Raw genomic sequence first — 18607 nt, forward strand, 5'->3', positions numbered from 1 at the left:
CTGGCCACCACACTTCGAAGAATCCCCCATCTACCCAGCCATCCATCACTAGCTTTGTTACCAAATCCCTTTGAGATGGCTGCTAATGGCGCAGAGATGAGTATAATGCCTAGAATTAAACTGCAGGATTAGAATGCTGAGATATTCTTATATCCCCTTCTTTTTGGCAAAAATGTTTACCAAGTGACAGCTGGCTATGATGGTTATTAAGAACTCTCGAAACTGTCAGTGCCAGTGGGACAGTGGAGCCCCTCTTAGGGACTGTGTGACATCACAGTGAAGCTGAAGACACACCTGGGTAGGGGCTGGGAGCCCGGGGCCCCGGGAGCTTCTTCGGCCTTACCGTTCCGCGATGGAGAGGGCCATGTTCTTTAGCCGCTCCTTGTTGGACTGTGGTGCGCTGATCTGGGGCACAATGGGGCTAAGCAGTTTGTTCATCAGCTCCAGCACTTTGTCAGCATTCTGTTTAGTTTTTTAAAATTAAAGAAGGAATTCATTAAAAATAATCAATATGAAAAAAAAAACTAAATCATCAAGACAAAGAGGGAACTTTTTGTTCTGGATCTTGACCTGGGTGATGATGACACAGACATATACCTGTGGAAAATCCATCAAGCTGTTATGTATGCTAAGTATCTACACCTTTTTCTATTTTTTCACTAGACCTCAGTCTCAATAGAAGACTTCCCTGATGGCTCAGCGGTAAAGAATCTGCCTGCAATGCAAGAGACCTGGGTTCAATCTCTGGGTGGGGAAGATGCCCTGGAGAAGGAAATGGCAAGCCACTGCAGTATTCTGGCCTAGAGAATTTCATGGACAGAGGAGCCTAGTGGGCTAAAGTCCATGGGGTCACAGAGTCGGACATGACAACTAACTAAAGAGCAACTAACACTTTCCCTTTACTTTCAGTCTCAATATTTTTAAATTAAAAAAATGAATTACAATCCTGTTTTGCCAACTTCTCTGAGGTGATAAAAGGAGAGAACGCAATCTTCTCCAGGCTACAGTTACTAGTATTTCCCAAATGTTCTAATGCAGAACTCCTAACTCCAGGGCTCTCAGCATGCCTTGGTTGTGGTTTTGTTCCCAAACATCCATCCATCCCCAGTGGGTCTGCGGCTGCTTGGAGGATGAGCACCAGGCACTTTCACCAGCAGCTTTACTGTCGAAGCATGATGGAGGTTTATTCTGCTGCTAAGTGAGACTACAGCTCAATGCCCGCAGGACAGCCTTTCAATATATCGTGCTCTCGTCTGGCCAGAAACACCTTATGGGCAGAAATAATTCTGTAAAATGGGAATTTCACCCTGACCGGATCATTAACTGCCTAAGCATTAGGAGACAATGCCTCAGCAGACAGAGGGGTACAATAACAGCACCGCTGAAATGGTTGTGCATTTAATGCAGCAAGGCTGACAGATCTATTAGGTGCAGAGGCAAGAAAAGGACACATTTACCTTGGCAAGGTCGTAAAGCTTTGCTGCTTCTTCAAACAGTCCTTTATTTTCTGCCACGGAAGCAACTTTGTTGATAATAGGCTTTGTGTCACTGGTAAACTTATCTATGACTCCAGGCTGACAAGACAAATTATGGAAGAGAGGAAGAGAGAAACAGAGGGACAAAGCTGTCATTTTAAACACAGAGAAGCAATTGGGGATCTGAAAACTAACTGAAAATGCTTGCTCTGGGCAATGCATATATTTTCATCAGCCAGACCCTGGCTTTCCTGAAGATATAAGGGCCTGTTAAACATATGAAAAGGACCAAGATGAGTGCCCATGAAGAGGCAGACTCACAGGCAGCCCAGAGGAGTCAGCGGTAAGACTCCATGCTTTCTCAGTTTGCAAAATGACCTACGAGTATGTGAAATCATCAATGATTTTAATTTTGCAGACGATGCTAGTGGGGGCAAAAAAATCAGGAGGCTCAGAGAAAATATCTGAAAGATTCTGGATCTGCTTTATAAGACAGACAGCAAAAGAAACCTACTCCTGAAAAAAATACACAGCAAGTGGTACCAGGATACTAAAAACAACAACAAAAAAATCTGCATCATCACTCAACAGCAACCAAATGGTCGAGAGAGTATGAGACAGGCCTTAGGTAACACACACTCCATGACGTCTGACTGGCTGCCTGATTCTTCATCAGCCCTGGACCGAGTCAGGCGACCGACCTTCTCTGCCACCCTGGCAGCACAAGAGGTCAGTGAAGAGCATGGGCTCTGGGGTCAAGAAGAACTGGGTTCCAATTCCAGCTCATTTTCTTACTAGCTGTGTGACCCTGAAGACAAAAATTAACCTCTCTTGTCTCCACTTCCTCCCTTGAAAAACAGATAATAGTTCCGACTCGGTGGGGTTCTTGTGACCACTAGGTGAGAACATATTCATCGAACATTCAGCACGGGGCCTGGCAGTTGTCACTGCTCCATAAGCATGGCCATCATCACATCATCACCAGCACTGCTACTGGTCTTCCTGAGCTGGATGGTGTAAGCAGTGTGAGCTCATTTCAAGATTTCTGGGTCTAAACCACCCATTTTTGTAAGCAGGGAAAGTGAGTCCCTGAGAGAGGCACAAGGAGCCCCAAGGTGGGTCAGGAGGAGCCTCCCCGCCAGGGCCCCTGCCCATCCACCTGGCCCAGTAGCCATGATGGGTCTCAGGGAATCGCTGAGGCTCATGGGAGCAGCTGCATTTCTGGGGTCAGTGCAGGGTTCTGAGCCCTTGAAAACTACCTTTGGAGAAAGGTCAAGTGCATCTCTAATTTCCCATCTGGGGAGAGTAGGCGTAGTAATCAATTTGTTTCTTCCATATTTTCTGAGCCAAGAATGGCAGAAATGTAGCCATCTCAGATGAAAAAATGGCAGGTGTAAGCAGGTGAGTATTTTGAACATAATTTAAAAAGCTATCTCACCACAAATTTATATATTTCAAGGAGAAATGTATCTAACATCAATATCATCACTTGGGACCTGTAATTTTCATTCTTTGTTTTTTAACACTAAGCAACTTCATTCAGATCTGCCTCTTTAGTACCTTGCATCCTAAAACCTAACTGTATTTTTTGGGACAACTGTAAATCCCCACCTGCAAACTAACACATCTCCAGGGGTGTCTTTAACCCACCTTTCTGCTTCCATCATTCTCCAGTTTCCCAAGAATCATATCGAACTGCAGAGACAAAAAAATGTTTACCCAGTTTACTGGATGAGGATATACACATAAGCCACAATTCTTTGGAGATGAGAGAGGACTAGGGGAGGTGGAAGAAGTCTCGAGGATACTGAGACTGAATCAATAGTTTCAGAAACCAAAGAATACTCTAAAGCTCCCTGCCTCCCCACAACCCACACTGAGGTGATCAGCATGAGAACCTGTATACTGGGAAAGTTAGGAGATATACCTCTCGACTTTCTATCACCAGCTCGCTCACACAGCGCAGAAACATGTTTTCTCCTTGACTATCCTTCTCATCCCTAGGAGGAGACAAAAACTGGTTTCTGAAGGTGCGACTTTAAGGTCTCTAATCATCATTCTCATAACGGCAGAAACCAAAATGAGCTGAAGTAAATGGTCAAAAGCCAGTCTCACCTGAGGAAGTAAAAGTACTGAAGGGCCTCTCTCGGGTCCGTGGACTCAAACTTCCGGGTGTAGAGCATGAGCAGCCGCACAAAGTTCAGCCTCCGCATGCAGGGAGGGTCGCCGGGCTCATGGCTGACTGCACGGGGCAGGGGGGTCAGAACCGGTCACAACCACACAACCAGGAACTATGGGAACCAAGCCCAAAGACCCAGTAGCACCTACTCCTGCAGCCCAGCCAGTCCCTTCACCACTGCCCTTGAGTTTGGCCCAAGCACAGAGCGGAGACAATGGCATTTTGTAGTGAATCACAGTATGCTGGTCTCTGAATGAAAAGGTGGCAACAACCGCCTATTATGAAGTGTGCTCCAGGAGGGGCAGGGGGTCTGCTGCGCTACTCACAAACTGCAGCCACTCAGGCACATGTCTTCTCTTCCTCCTGACTACCACTCCATGTCACGAGCAGACATAACTGATGGCTCGTTGGGCCTTCCAGTGTCTCCAATTAGAGCTCCAATGGGAACCAGTCTCACTAGGTTTATATACTGAACTCCCCAGGGAATCTGAATGGAGGAGGGAGGGGCAAGACCCCCTCACACTGATCATCCCAGAGGCCCAACTGTCTACAACCCTCTAAAAACGACTGGCTCTGTTTGCTGGATCCCTGTCGACCGCAGTTCTGCGCCCACTGTCACCTGATGGGGGACGTGTCATGCTGTGGAGGTGTGAGGGCCAGCAAATACTCACGGAGCTGAGCACTCTGTCCTGAGGATTTTAAAAGCAGCTTCAGCTCAAAGAGCACCAGCGCCACGTGGACAGCATGGCAGCGCAGCCGCTCCATACGGAAGAGAAAGGCAATGGCGGCTTCAAACTGCGCCGTCAGGAACAGCACTTGGAAGTAGAGGAAGGGCTGCTGGTTCACCGTGAAGTGGGACTCGCCTGAGGGAGAGGAGGGATAGCTGACTCAGAAGTGAGTGGAAGGAGCAGCCGACCAGCAGCCCCGAGTGCTTGAAGGGCGGGATGAAAGCACCAGCCTGAGCTGGAATGGACCTGGGGTCTGGACACAGTGGATGCCACTCCAGCTTTGCCCTGTTTCCACAGCCTCCTGACCTCCCAACACAACTGGAAGAGTGGGGGGACCCTGTTGTAAAACCTGGACTACTTGCATTAGGTGGGAAAGAAACAGAGAGTAGGACCTTAAAACAGAATGCAAAAGGGTCTGTTTATCTCCTGTGTCCTGATGAGTCACTCAATAAGGAGATGAATGACTTCCAAGCTGCAGATCCCTCAGACTCATGGCATTTAACATTGCTGACCACCAGTGGGAACTTCTTTCTCTCTGTGTTCAGATGCAGTCACTTCGAGATCTCTGAGGGAGCTGCAGCCAAGTCCTCTATATTTCTCTTTGAGCCAGTGTCCACCAGAGCTGCTCAAAGAACTGTCCGTGACTATGTAAGCCACATCCACTAATTAAGGCCATGGGTGCGGCCTCTACTCGAATCTGAAATAATTGTTTTGTTGTGCTGTATTTTGAAGGTTCACGGGGTTTTGAAGGAGAGATGGAGTTCAGAGATGAAGGATTTTCCCAGGAAGAAGCTAACCAGTGATCTTAGGTGGATGAGAGAGACAGAAGGCGTTTATGCTTAGGGGATCTTACCATAGTCTTCCAACAGCTGTTTCTGGAACTGAGAGAGAGTGAGCCTGTCCTGTGGGGAGCTGGTGCCATCGTCATCGAAACACACCTGGTTCAACTAAACCCCCAAGAGAAAAACATGCATTGGTACCAATGGCAACCCACTCCAGTACTTTTGCCTGGGAAATCCCATGGACGGAGGAGCCTGGTGGGCTACAGTCCACAGGGTGGCAAAGAGTCGGATAGGACTGAGTGACTTCACTTTCACTTTCACCTTCTGAGCCAGGAGCGAACTTAGAGCTGTTTGATCTCAAGGCTCAAGGCTATGCTAATGGCTGTGTTACTGGCTGGGAATCGTGCACAATAAAAATTGGGCCAGGCAACAGAAAAACCACTAGGGCAGTCACCTTACTGGCATCATACATTAACAGTAAAATCTGTGTGCAGAGTGTAAGCAGCGGGAAGGGGCAAATGCCCTGCTGGGCAAGGGGAGCATGCCTGCCTTCAGCCACAGGTAGTCCTCGGTTTTGTCGGCCACCTCACTCTGGTTGTCTGTGACGTCACATCTGCCAATGATACAGTACACAGCCCGTTTGTAGGGGTCCGTGTTGTTCCTGAGGGCCCTGCGGTAATGCAGTCGGAGCTTGTTCTCCGTAGCTGGGGACAATCTGAAGACACAAGGGAACAGACACAGGCTGAAGATCCTCAAGGGCACCTGAAAGCACCCAGGGTCCAACCACACAAAAACAAAGTTATGAAGCCTTCCTCCATGGAGAGGAACAGGCACTGTCCCACCCAAATCCCCGGGACCATCACTTTAACCTGACTTGCAGCTCCCAGGACCTGCGTCTCTGCCTGCGGGCTTCCTCCAGTGGTGGCCTTCAGGGCAGAAGGTCTGGGGAATTGACCCCCCAGCCCCCCACCCCCAGTAGCCTCCAAACAGTGATGAACAAGACTGAGTCAGTCCTTTAACTGCCTCAGCCCCCTATGGCCTCTCCATGCCCTTAACCCTGTGACATTACCTCCCAAATAAACTTCCTGCACTCAAATCCTTGTCTCAGGGTCTCCTGGTGAACCTAGGACATGGTCCCTACTTTACACTCTGATATAAGCAACACAGGACTTATGGTTTATCACACTCTCTGGACATGGACACTGCCAAAAAAGTAATCCTGGTTTTCCACACGTATAACTGGGGTAACTACCACTATTTCTTCTATATACATGCACATATATTTAAACTAGGTTTGAATGTGAATTTAAGTCCAACTACATTAACAAAAACCAAAGAAAAACTAATGCTTTGCAGCTCCTTAATGTAAGAGGAAAAAACAAAAACAAAAAACAGCTTAGTGAAGTAATTCGATGGTTACATCTCAGGTTTGCCAATGTCTAATTCTGGCCTTCGAGCTATGAAGTACATATTATTTTCATACATATTTTCATCTGGATCAACCAGAAAAGCACTAAGAGTGAACAAGTGGCGTGTAATACAATAGTTTCATTTTATAAAGCATCTCTGATGTGCCTAGGATGCTACAAGTGTAGACATTCGTGTCAGAGTGGGGCTCTTGAATTCTTCATGCTTTCCAAAGTTCATTTTTCTCCCAAGCAGAAACTTATTTGGAGCCATGTGCAAGGAAAAGACAGCAAGGCCAGGGCGGACCACCCTGTTGATCCCATGTGGCTTCTTCTGGACTCAGCACCTTGTTCACCGTACCTTCTGTCCTTGCTGTTCATATACTCCTGGAACCAAGTTTTGAACTCTCCCAGTTGGTGCTGGGCTCGGTTGACCACCTGTGAAGCGGCAAGCAGGTCTCCGCAGCGCATGCAGTAATAAATTAACGCCCACACAGGATGGCCTTCCACCTCTCCATCCTAAAAAAGGAAAGGTGCTCAAGTAGACAGGCAAATAAAAGCTAACTGATGGCTTTCGATGTGCTGGTCCTCAGCTAAGCCTCTTCTTGTATTAAGTCACTCAGTCTCATAACTCCACTAGGTAGGGACCCTGAATGGCTTCCTCCTCTCTGTTTTACAAACCAGGAAACTGAGACATGGGGCTGTTAAATACTTATTCCATGGCAAGCTAGTAAACGCCAGTCTAGCCTAGAGCCTTTCCTCTACAGCACCATGTGTTCCACATGAGTCAAAGCCAGATGGTGGGTTCTCCATGGAACCCCAGGATTCACAGCGAAAGGGTGACATGTTCTTCTGTGATGATTTACAGACATGCACTCTTGCCACCCCAACAAGTAAGGGCTAAAGACATTCACTGACCAATAGGAGACTATCATCATATTAAGAGTTTCACTGTGCTTGGCACTGGGGATGTAGGAAAGCGGGTCTGACCCTACCCTCTGAGCAAGAGCATCTCTCCTGAAAGTGGCTGTGTCCCCAGACTGTGCAGCAGCCCTGTAGTCAGTCCCCACTGTGCTCCTCCCCAACTCCTCCAGAAATGTGGACCTCAGACTTCCCTTCCTGGCCCCTCCACCCTCCCCTCAGCAGGACTCCTTCTAAAACTCAGACCTGATCGTGTCACTTCCCCACTTAAACCCCTATAAGCTGTTTGCACTTTAAGTGCTTAGCCTGGCGCTCCCCAAGCTGGCCCCGCCCTGACACACACCCAATAGGCCAAGAGCTCTATCCTGCCTTGACGTTTTTTGTTCTCGCTGCTCCCTCCCCATCGAAAACCCTATCCGAGACCGCTGGCTGGCGAGTCCCTACTCTTCAAGCACTAGTATGGGCCTCACTTCCTGCAGGAAGCCAGCCTCCTGTGTATTCCACCACCCTCGGTACAAAGATCTGGTTCAGCACTCTGCACACAGCAGGTATCTGAACTGTGAGCTGAGAAGAAAGGCACTTTCTAGGAACCATATCTAACTCTGTTGTGCTAGCTATTTGAGCCAACAATCTCAGAAGTCATCCCTGACTCTGGCTCACACCCATAGCCGAATTCTTCCACCGTCTTATTGGGTCCACCTTCAAAACACGTCTAGAAACCAATGACATCAACCCCCTGCACCCTCCTCCTCCACCGCCATCCCCTGGACTCCTGAGCCACGAGCCTTTCCAGGTCTCCTAGGTTCTCTTCCCGCCCCCTCTGGTCTCTTCTTCATACAGCAGTTTCCACACATAACCTCATTTCAGCCGAAAATGCCTATCTGAGAGACTGACCTGGAGGAGTAACTGATCACATAAAGGTGCTAGTACCTGAAGTCCAGGCAAAGGAGCTGGAAGTTTAATGTTCAGGAAACTTCGAACCAACTGGTAAGTCCCCGGCACTCCGCCCAGCTGGGCCTGATGCAAGTTTCCAAAGACAGTCACAAGGGTATAATTCTTATAACTGGAAAAAATTTGAAGGCACAAAAAAGGGAGGGGGGTTTGAAAACACATATTACACGTATCTGTGTCCATACCCACAACATTAGACTGTGAACTCCACATGGCAGGGCCTGGACTTCAACTGAACACAGCAGATGAAACAGAAGTGCAAGCTTAATGAAGCAAGCTACATTATTGATTTGGTGGGCGGTGGATCTCTCTGAAGACTTCTTATCACTGTGGATACTCAAAAGAATTCCTGGAGCCACATAATTGTGGATTTCAAATGCAGAAAGGGCTGCTGTGCAGAAAAACAAGTGCTCTGCTCACAGCCTAATGCTCTAGTGGATCTTCTCAAACTTTTTACTCTGAAAAATTTTAAACCTACAAAAAATTAAAGAATAGTTCGACAAGTGCTCATATGCCCTTTACTTACATTTGTCAGTTAATATTTACATGCATGCTCTTCTCTCTCTCACACATACATTTTATCTGAACCATTTGAAAATGTTATAGAAATACAGAAATCAGGGGCCACCTCATCTGTAAATATTTTACCATGTACCTCCTAATTAGGACATTCTCCTACCTAACTTCAATACTATCATGATATCAAGAAATTTAACATTAATGGACTGTTACTGTCTAAGATATAATACATATTTACATTTCTTAATGTCAGTTATAGTTGTTTTTTTTAAATCCAGGAGCCAATCCAGGGAATGCATGAAATTTAGTTGTCATGCCACTTCCATTTCCCTTAATCTAGGATAATTCTACTACTTTTTTTTCATGACACTGACCTTTTGAGAAGAATCTAGGCTAGCTACCTGGTATAATATCCCACAAGCTGAATAGTTTCTCATGACTTGGTCCAGGTTCAGCTTTTTTGCTGATGCTGGTACTGCCACAGTGAGGCAGGTAATACCATTTTGTCCCATTCTTGGTAACATTTAATTTGATCACTTAGTTAAAGGTGTAGTCCACCAGATTTCACTGCTGAAGCACCTTCTTTCCACTCTGATATCAGAAAGTACTCTGTCGGGTACCACTTGGAGGTCATGTGAATATTTTGTTCACCAATAATCTTTCACCTCATAGTTTCCACTGATGGTCTTTGCTAAGCCCACTGTCACACTGGTGTCTGCAAACGATTTTCTATCATTCCCTCTTTATTTGTTAGCACACTTAAAACCCTTTATAATGTTTTAAATTGTTTTTGTATTAGGATTAAATGGTTCGAGTTACAGATACTCAAAAATGGGGTTAATACAATGAAAAACTTTCAGGTGCTTCATATGCACTAAAATGTTCAACATCAGATTAAGTATAATAGCAGACAGAGAGAGAGAGACACACACACCTCTCAGAGAAAAACATCTAAATGTCAATTACAGAAAACAGACTCATCTCCTTTTTTCAGGTCCTCTTTTTGGCATCTTTCAAAATTTCTATAATAATCATTAGTATTTTTATGATGAAAAATAAACATAATTTGATTTAACAAATATGAGTTTTCTATCACTGGGAGTATTTAAAAGCAGAGGTTGGAAGAGAGATTAGAGAAGAGCCCTGTGGCAACTGGGACAGACAATGCCCATTATGGTCTCTTCCAACTTGAATGAAGACAACCCACATGCTGGAAAGGGCCTAAATTCCTTGAGAGCTAAGAAATGCTACCTTGCTTCAAATTTGAAATACTCAAAAAATAATTTGGGACCAGGCCTGCTTTGCCATCTGGTGTATTACATCACTTGAAACACTGTATGTTGGGACTTCCCTGGTGGTCCGGTGGTTAAGACTCCGCCTTCCAATGAAAGAGGTGCAGGATCAATCCCTGGTTGGGCAGCTAAGACCCCACATGCTTCGAGGCCAAAAAACCAAAACATAAAACAGAAGCAATGCTATAACAAATTCAATAAAGATGTTTAAAATGGTCCACATCAAAAAAATCTTTAAAAAAATACTGTATGTTATCCTCTCAGTGGATTAGTACCAGCAAAAATATTTTTTTAAGTGTGTACAGTTATCTGAAATATTCCCTTTATCAAAAGGGACAACAAATCCTTAAAAAAGATGCCAAGAGAGAGATGCTGTTAGAAAAAGAAAATAAGCATATAATAGTTGTGCACAGGAAACTCCCAAATAGCTCCAAGTGCTGCTAAAGGAATTAATGGAACAAGATCATTCTAAAAAAACTAAATGAAAAGAATAATAGAAGAATTGGGATGGCTTATATATATAAAAACCCAAACTGCAACCTGGTACCTCTGGTGAAGTCAAACACCAACAGTGAGAATTAGGCTTACTGAAGAAAAGGCATTCATATACTTAATCCTTAAAAAAAAAACCCAAATATTTTTTATACACTGTGAGAAATTTTTTGACTCATATTTTGCTAACTTGTAGCAAATAAATACCACTATATATATTAGGTTTTTCATGGCTGAAGACTTAACAAAACTTACATTATAAAAATTGAGTGAAAGCCTGATGTAATACTTTATGAACTCTTTGCGCCTGTGCCAGAAAAAAATGAAAGACCATTTGCAGTTTCAGATTTTTCTTAACAAAAGAATGGAGGCTAGTGAGTTTAATATATCTGATGGTGTTCATCTTGTGTAGCTATTAAATAATTTAGTATTTGATATAAAAATCTGTTCTCTCTCTGCAGTATCAAGTCTTGAATTACCTTGACTTCCTAATAGAGTATTATTTTGTTGACAGAAGGTGACCACACAAGGCCACTGGCACCTGCATGGGTGCAGAGGCAAAGAGCTGCAATTGAGCAAGTGTATGCAGCTTGCCTTTCTCTTCTCCAGCCAACAGAGAGAGGCGCAGCACCCTGTCTCTGAGATAAAGAGGGTCCACTGCACACTCATGACAACACCTGCTGGTCAGTTCAGAGCTAGGAGTGTCCACAGCGGGTGGATGAATGGCACAGCCCCTACCAACTAGGGGGCCAACAGTCAAGGCACAAGGGTACAGCCGCAAACCCCTCTGTGACCCCTCCAATTAGTGAGGAGGTGGCAAAAACCTAGGCACAAATCAGAGGCATTAGCAGCTGGGAAGGATCTGAACTCACAGGATTAACCAAGCAGAGCCAGAAGGAAAATAAAAGCTCAAGGGGCCTTCCCAGGGTTTGGAGGGGGTAAAATGCTGGGTGGGAAAATTAAAATGTTGAGAGAAAACCAAGAGCCTGAGGAGTAATGGCTGAACCCCACGAGGGCCCAGGATCCTGACCCAAGGCATTGTGCCCTAATAACCCTGTCTCTGTACTGAGGGACGCAGGGTGGAGAAAGACAGAGAGAAAAGCCTAAAAAAGGGCTCAGGGCTCCCACTCATGTGGTTTTACACCTGTGCAGAGACAGTTCTCACAGAGAAGTGCTCCTAAAAACAGTGCGACATCTCTCAGACTTGCTCAACCTTGTTTAAATCACACCAGCTTCAGAGCACTTATCTAGAGAACCACTTCAAACAGGGGAATGGCTACCTTCATGGGATTTTAAGGCGGCCTCTGTGCTGCCGCCGCCTCACCTCTGCTCCAGGTACCCCAAGGCCTGCCTGACAAACTCCATGCGCACTTCCACGCTGTTGCGGCTCTTCAGGGCGTCAGTTGCTGGCACCAACAACACATCTGTCATTTGTTTCACCATGGCCCACATGTCGGAGATGTTCTGCACAGAAACGACACTGCGTGTGACAACACTGTGGGGCTGTGCAAGCAGCCTGCTTCTTCACGGTGCTCTGACGTGGAGGGGGCTGAGGTTAACGTCCTATCTGCAGCCCTCAGGCTCAAGCCCAGCAAAGAAGATGTGCCTTGGCCTGGCTAGTAGCCAGGCTCTCATCTTCCCGTAAGCAGCCCACATCCTGAGTGGGTTTTCAGATCAATTACTATTCCAGGTCTGACATAACCACCTACATAATTGAGACTACATAAAAGTAACAAGAACACTGAATCTCAGTGGGTTATCCCTTAAGAGAGTGAACACATTTATAATCGTCCAGAGCTCTAGGATTTTAAACTCAAATAGCTGCATGTCAGTCCTTACAAGGTCATTGGAGTTTTTTAAGACTTAAAATAAGAGTCTAACCTAAATAATACAGGCTTTGTCCTCCCGGAGGCTCTCCAGGCGTCCCTGCTCTCACCCTGTTTCTCGGCGGCATGGCCTCTCCTTTTCCTGCCTACTCATTCCCCTCAAAAGGCACCTCCAGTGCAGCCTCCTAGAAGAGGCATGGGTGTGCTTGCCTGTGTACGGACTCTCACATCCCAGAACCCTCCTGGTCGTAAACTTTGCCTTAGAAGTGTGTTCCCTGAACCCTTTGCAATGTTATAAAGTTAAGATCTCTGGAAGGCAGTAGCAGTTGGAGAAAAAGCAGGTATACACTTTTTCCAAAGGAAAAGAGAAAATCCCATTTTCATTGTTTCTTGGAAAAGTTAAAAATCTGTAGAAAATCCATCTAAATGTGACTCTTTCTAGGTGGTGAGAGAGTAGATAAATTCTTACTTTCTTCTTTAGATTGGTTTTTATAATCTTACACTTTATTATTGGAAAAAAAAAAGTTGGCTGCCCTGTGAAGGAAAAATGTGTTCAAGTGCTTGCTTGCGTTACAGACTTCCTTCCTTTTCCCGTTCTTCCTGGCCACCTACCAATCTATCCAACCCCTTTTTTGATTTTTATTTTTTCCCCGAAGTGGGAGAAACTGGGCCAAGGATAAGAATTGAGGGGCAGGAATGAAGAGGGGGGAGTCAGACAGAAACAAAACCAGCGGCATATGAAAAATTCTTGTAAAGACCCCACCTGAGTCGAGTTCAAGGGGCTCACGGTACGAAAACCACATCACCTTTACAATTCACATCTCATGAAAGAGCCCTGTCTGTCTTAGCAGGGAAACTGACTGGGTGGAGCTGGAGCCTGACAGGACTTCAAAGCAAACACAGCTTGGCTGGGCCTTTGGAAGATGCATTAAAGATATATATATAGCATCGCCATAAAAAAAAAAAAACCACCTAAAAATTACTTAAAATAACACTCTGAAGAACACTTAAATTAATCTTCCAAAGCATAGAATTTCTCTCTGGCACACTTCTGCCGAATCAGCAAGCTGCTAATCCCATCAGACACCCGACCCCACGTGTCTCCCGGCCGGCTCCGGGTGCTACCTTATCATCCAGCTCTGTGACGGAAGCACAGAGGTCCAGGAGGTTAGGCTGCAGGTGTCCGTTTACGATCTTCTCGTTATAGATATAAATCTGAAAGGAAGAGCAGAGTAAATGGCACAAATTCCATTTTCACCTCTCCTTTTCAGAACCTCTTGAAGGAGTTCTGAAACCAACTTCTGCCCAATGGTCAGAAGCTTCAGCCAACCTTTCCTTCCTCACAGTGGCTGAACTATCCACACTGCCTGGAGGGCAAGGCCTCTGGCTAGCTGCTCAGTCCGGCGTCCGAGTCTCGTGCAGTGGCATGAACACACACCAGAGCTAACTGCTCCCCCAGCCCTCCTAACCTGGGGAGCAGGAGCAGGGTGGCCCTGGGGGAGGAGCACCACATGCGGTTCTGTGCTGCTCTGCCCAGCAGACCCTCGGGCCCAGAGAACAAGGACCAAAGTGGAAGACGGGACAGTGGAAGGTCTCTAGCTGCTGTTTCCTAGGAATCTGAGCAGAGTCTGGTCACCTTTCTGATAAAAGGAGAGAAGGGCCCCAGCCCAGGGCTGTGTACTGAGTAAGGACCGCCAGGCTGCAGCCTTGGGGTGGAGGCTCAGTACGCAGTGCAATTACTCACTTCTGCCCATTTGCAGTACCCATTTCTCTCATCAAGAATCCCAGCTCCTTGGTAAAATTTTCTCAAGAAAAAAGAACTATGTGATGTTTAAGGAATGGAAAAGCCAATATTACTCTGGACTTTGTCTCTAAAGAACCAACACACTGATGGTGAAAACTAGTAAGTTCTACTCTTTGTATTCTGAAATCCTTGCTCTGCTAAGGACTGCACTAGGTAGTGATTTCAGACAAAACAGGACCCTGTCGAACCCCGCCCTCTGCTCTCAAATGGGGGAGAGCAGCACGTAGCCTCCAGGAGCATTATAAAGACAAGGTGGTGTTTATTCACTCAACGAGCATTTCTGAGGGGCCTTCCCTTGGGTACTGTGTTCAGCATGGGGTATAAAGGTTCTCTCTCCACTGGAGGGGACTGTCACGTAAACAGACATGACATTATGGAGTCCTGAGTGCTAGAAAACCTTAGTCTTATAAAGCTTTAGTCTTCACAGACACAGAAGACCCATGGTTTCTCTCCTCAGAAGCTTGTAATTTCATTAGGCCTGAATTCTGGAGATGTCTGTGACAATGATAGTCAGTCATATAATCAAAGTGAAATTTTTAAAAATGCAGATGGAGTGTGGGAGATCTAAAAATTGGAGAATAAATTCTAGTAAAACATGAGGGAGCTGGAAGAAGGTGGCCTTGTGTGTGCAAAGCTGATGCTACCTGCACAGTGCTGTGAGGGAGGAATCTGTCGGTGCCACTGCAGTCCTCAGCATGGCCCACTTCCTCTCCTCCACCGAGTCTCAGGTGGGGCGGGTGGGGGGCCGCGGTGGCACCGATCTCTTCTCCCCTCACAGCACTGTGGAAGTCGGTCACAGTCGAACCGGTGTTCCTTGGTGACTGCTGGTGCAGGACGACTTAAAGGGGCTGGAAGCCCACCACCTGCAATTCAAGAAACAAGACTGTTTTTCCTTCTTGATACTTTGTGCAGGAAATCAGCAAATTAGAATAAAGTACACAAGGCTTGGTACAGTTTTACTCAAAAGGTCAATTCCAGGTATGTACTGTCTTGAGGGCAGTTTTGTGTAGTTTTTACACCCTGTGCTTTAAACACAGAGTGTCTCGATCTATATTTATACTATCGCATGGTCATGATACACAACCAGAACCACAACACCCCAAATACTATGAGCTTCTCAGGGCAGTAATATTCAGTAATGGTGGGTACACTATGCTAACCCAGGCAGAAAAACATTTAGAAAATTTCTTTCTACAACAAGGGAGGGAGCAGGGTTTCTGATAATACCATTTGCCAACCAGGTGATCAGTTAATATAGAACTCCATTTGCTCAGCAGTGCAATTACTCAGAGCTTTACTGTACATGGACTGTTGCCAAATGCAAAATGAGATGCCTTGGTCAGTGTGTAAGGCAGATTTCAATTTCCCTAAATCAAACCTGAGTCATTCTATTACCCAGTTTGATAGACTTCTCCAGGGACCTAGATGGTGAAACATTAACAAGTCCTCTGAATGAAAACCCAACTTGCTTTTAGGGTCTGATTTTCACATGAAGTCTGTGTTCTCTTTTACTCTCCAGAGGGCTCACGGAAGATTTTCCTGGATTTGATCTTCCTTGAGAACATGCTTACCTGCCGGGCGTAGGCCATTTCGGTGCTGTCTAGAGAGCTTCGACCAGGGGGTCCTGCATCACTGATGTAACTTGGCTGTAGAGAAATATACATTCAGAATTGGTTCAGAACAGCATTCAATCATGTAAAGGAAAAAAAAAATCATAAACATTTGTTTGTCTTTAACGGAGCTGTGAGGAGTCTGTTTCCTAGTCAGACTTCCTGAATGATTCTGGGGGTTTCAATAGAAGACCACTCTCTTACCATGAACACACAAGGGAGCAGGCATGGGACCCAATGAACTCCATAACAGGAGGCTGACGAAACTGCAGGGATATCTCAATAACCGTTCCTATCTTTGTGACATTTGGTTTCAACCCCAAGCTCCCACTTCGCCTCATCTTCCTCATCCACGTCTTTACACCAGTGAGGCTGTGGTGCATGTGGGTCTCCTGTTTCCATCAATACTAAACAGCTGAGGAAATGGAGATTATAGGGTCACAGTACTGAGGTTCAGATGTTTTCCAGAGTCCACACTAAGGCAATAACTATTGATGAACTTTCTGCATCTGAAGATACAAAGTCAGCCTAAGTTGAGTCATTTATTTATCTAATCATTCATTCAGTAAACATCTGTTAAGTGTGTGCCTGCCACACACACAGCATGAATGCACCCATTCCCACAGGGATGACAGGAAGACAGCAAACAGAGGCTGCCCACAAAGAGCTTACCATCTGATGGGGAGAGTCAGACACCAACACATGGGAAGGTTTATTAGTCTTTTTAGAGAAAGATTACAGTTAATCTTTAGCTAAGTTTATTCCCTACTGTAAACAAAAATGGATCAAAAATAGATACGCTCCAATTAGGTACATCAGGCATATTCTTAAACTTCCAAATTAGTTTGTAACTGTACTGCAGCAGAGATAAAATTCTTTAAGCTTCTCTCATTAAAAAAAAAAAAATCAATGCTTTAGTCTCTAAAGTCTAAAACAAAGCAGTTTTAAAGTAGGCTTTGTGGGAGCAGATGGAAGATAGTACCAAAACCTCCCAGCACCACCAAGGCTGGCAGAAGGTTATCAGTGTGAGCATGCGCTGGGGTAGGACAGGGAGGAAGGAGGGCCAGGAGGCAGAAAGGCGGGATGTAAAGCTTCAACTTCTAGAATGGACACCTGGGTTCCAGGAGGACCACTCCACTCCCTGGTTTTGGGGTCCAGGGATAAGCACATTCCTTTGGAGCCTCAGTTTCTCATCTGAGAAACCGATGAATGGGCTGTCCTAGACAATCTCGAGCAGTCCTCCCACCTCTGATTTTCTGCAGTCACTGGTATTAAAGGAGCTATAAATAGCTTACTGTTCAAAATATTGAATTTGGTCTCACTACAGTACAGCAAAAAACAGTATATTGGAAATTTAAGAATATAACTAACACCTAGTAGAAAACACCCAGTTTTGATCCATATATTTACAATAGGGACGAAACGTAGCTAAAGGTTAACTTTGCTCTTTCTAAAAAAAGACTAAGAAACTTGTCCATATGTTGGCCTCGAACTCTCCCTATAAGATGGTAAGCTGAGTAAATGCTGCCGCTTGGCTGACTCAATGAATATTTCACATCCCCACCTCTTACCTCTGGTCGCTGCCACTTCTCCCTCTGGCATATGGCCTTTTAGATATAACATATCTAATAGTATGTTGGTAAATGTTTAACAACTGGCTTGGGGAAGGGGACTTGATTTGTAGCATTTGCTGGCTTCTTTAGTGTAGATACTCCCACGATGGCAGAATTCAAGCTATTCCAAGTGATATCAACGGGATAGCAAATTTTCTGAAAATCTGACAATAGGTCCTCCTGAGCTCAACCCTACACACTACCCTCTCCAGCCTCCACTGCAGCTGGGAGTGGCCATGCACCACCCTGGCTCTAGCCAGTGAGACGGAAGCACCAGCCTGGCAGTACATTCAGGCAAAGTGTAGCTTCTCCTTTTCCTGACAGAGGGGGATAAAGAGCCTGGCATGGCGTTTCAGCATTCTAACATGGATGCAAACAGCATGCCTAGAGCAGCGGCAATCATCTTGTGAGCCTGAAGGGGCTGTGCTAAAAAATGTTGGTGTACAGAGACAAAGACGTGTCTCTGATGGCACCACAGAGCAAGTGAACTAAGGCCCACTCTTTCCACACCTGCAGACTTATTAGGTGAGAAAAATAAATTCCTCTTCAAACTATAGAAATTCAAGTTTTCAGTTATTCACAGCAGAAGGCCTTCCCATCTGCAATGACTGAAAACCATCAGGTTACAGTGACAACAGCCACACCTTCTGAGCGACTCCTATACACCAAGCAGAGTCTTAGTTCTCGTGTATTAACTCCACAGCCCCATGAGAGACATACTTTTATTATGTCAATTTTAAAGAGAAAGATACCAAAGGGCACAGAAAGCAACTTGCCCGAGGACACTCCAGTAAGAAGTAGCAGAGCCATGGTTTGCATCCACAGTCTGGGGCCACGCTGCCTGCTAGGGTAGCCCAGGGCAGCTGTCCAAGGATGGCCACTGGAGAACAAGTCAGCAGTGGTTTAGAAAGCCTGGCTCCACTGCTCACTAGCTAGGTGATCTTGACTGAGTACACTGATTCTTTGGGGCCTGGGCTTCTTTAGCTACAGCAATGATACAGGGGCAGCA

The 18607-nt window shown here is 45.6% G+C and overlaps 1 protein-coding gene across 2 annotated transcripts in view; it reads right to left on the bottom strand.

The window, feature by feature from the left end:
- Positions 1-18607, bottom strand: part of NUP93 (nucleoporin 93) — a 104205-nt gene that overhangs the window by 4835 nt on the left and 80763 nt on the right. For both annotated transcript variants that reach the window (XM_040253942.1, XM_040253943.1), the window contains 13 exons: positions 15947-16021; positions 13697-13786; positions 12070-12209; positions 8422-8554; positions 6932-7089; positions 5714-5879; positions 5236-5329; positions 4326-4517; positions 3591-3717; positions 3403-3475; positions 3126-3170; positions 1458-1574; positions 344-462 (listed from right to left, as the gene is read on the bottom strand). In XM_040253942.1, the coding sequence (XP_040109876.1) occupies positions 344-462; positions 1458-1574; positions 3126-3170; positions 3403-3475; positions 3591-3717; positions 4326-4517; positions 5236-5329; positions 5714-5879; positions 6932-7089; positions 8422-8554; positions 12070-12209; positions 13697-13786; positions 15947-16021 (1529 nt within the window). The remainder of the gene's footprint in view (positions 1-343; positions 463-1457; positions 1575-3125; positions 3171-3402; positions 3476-3590; positions 3718-4325; positions 4518-5235; positions 5330-5713; positions 5880-6931; positions 7090-8421; positions 8555-12069; positions 12210-13696; positions 13787-15946; positions 16022-18607) is intronic.

This window comes from Oryx dammah, unplaced genomic scaffold (genome assembly GCF_014754425.2).
Source record: "Oryx dammah isolate SB20612 unplaced genomic scaffold, SCBI_Odam_1.1 HiC_scaffold_13, whole genome shotgun sequence".
NCBI lineage: Eukaryota > Metazoa > Chordata > Mammalia > Artiodactyla > Bovidae > Oryx > Oryx dammah.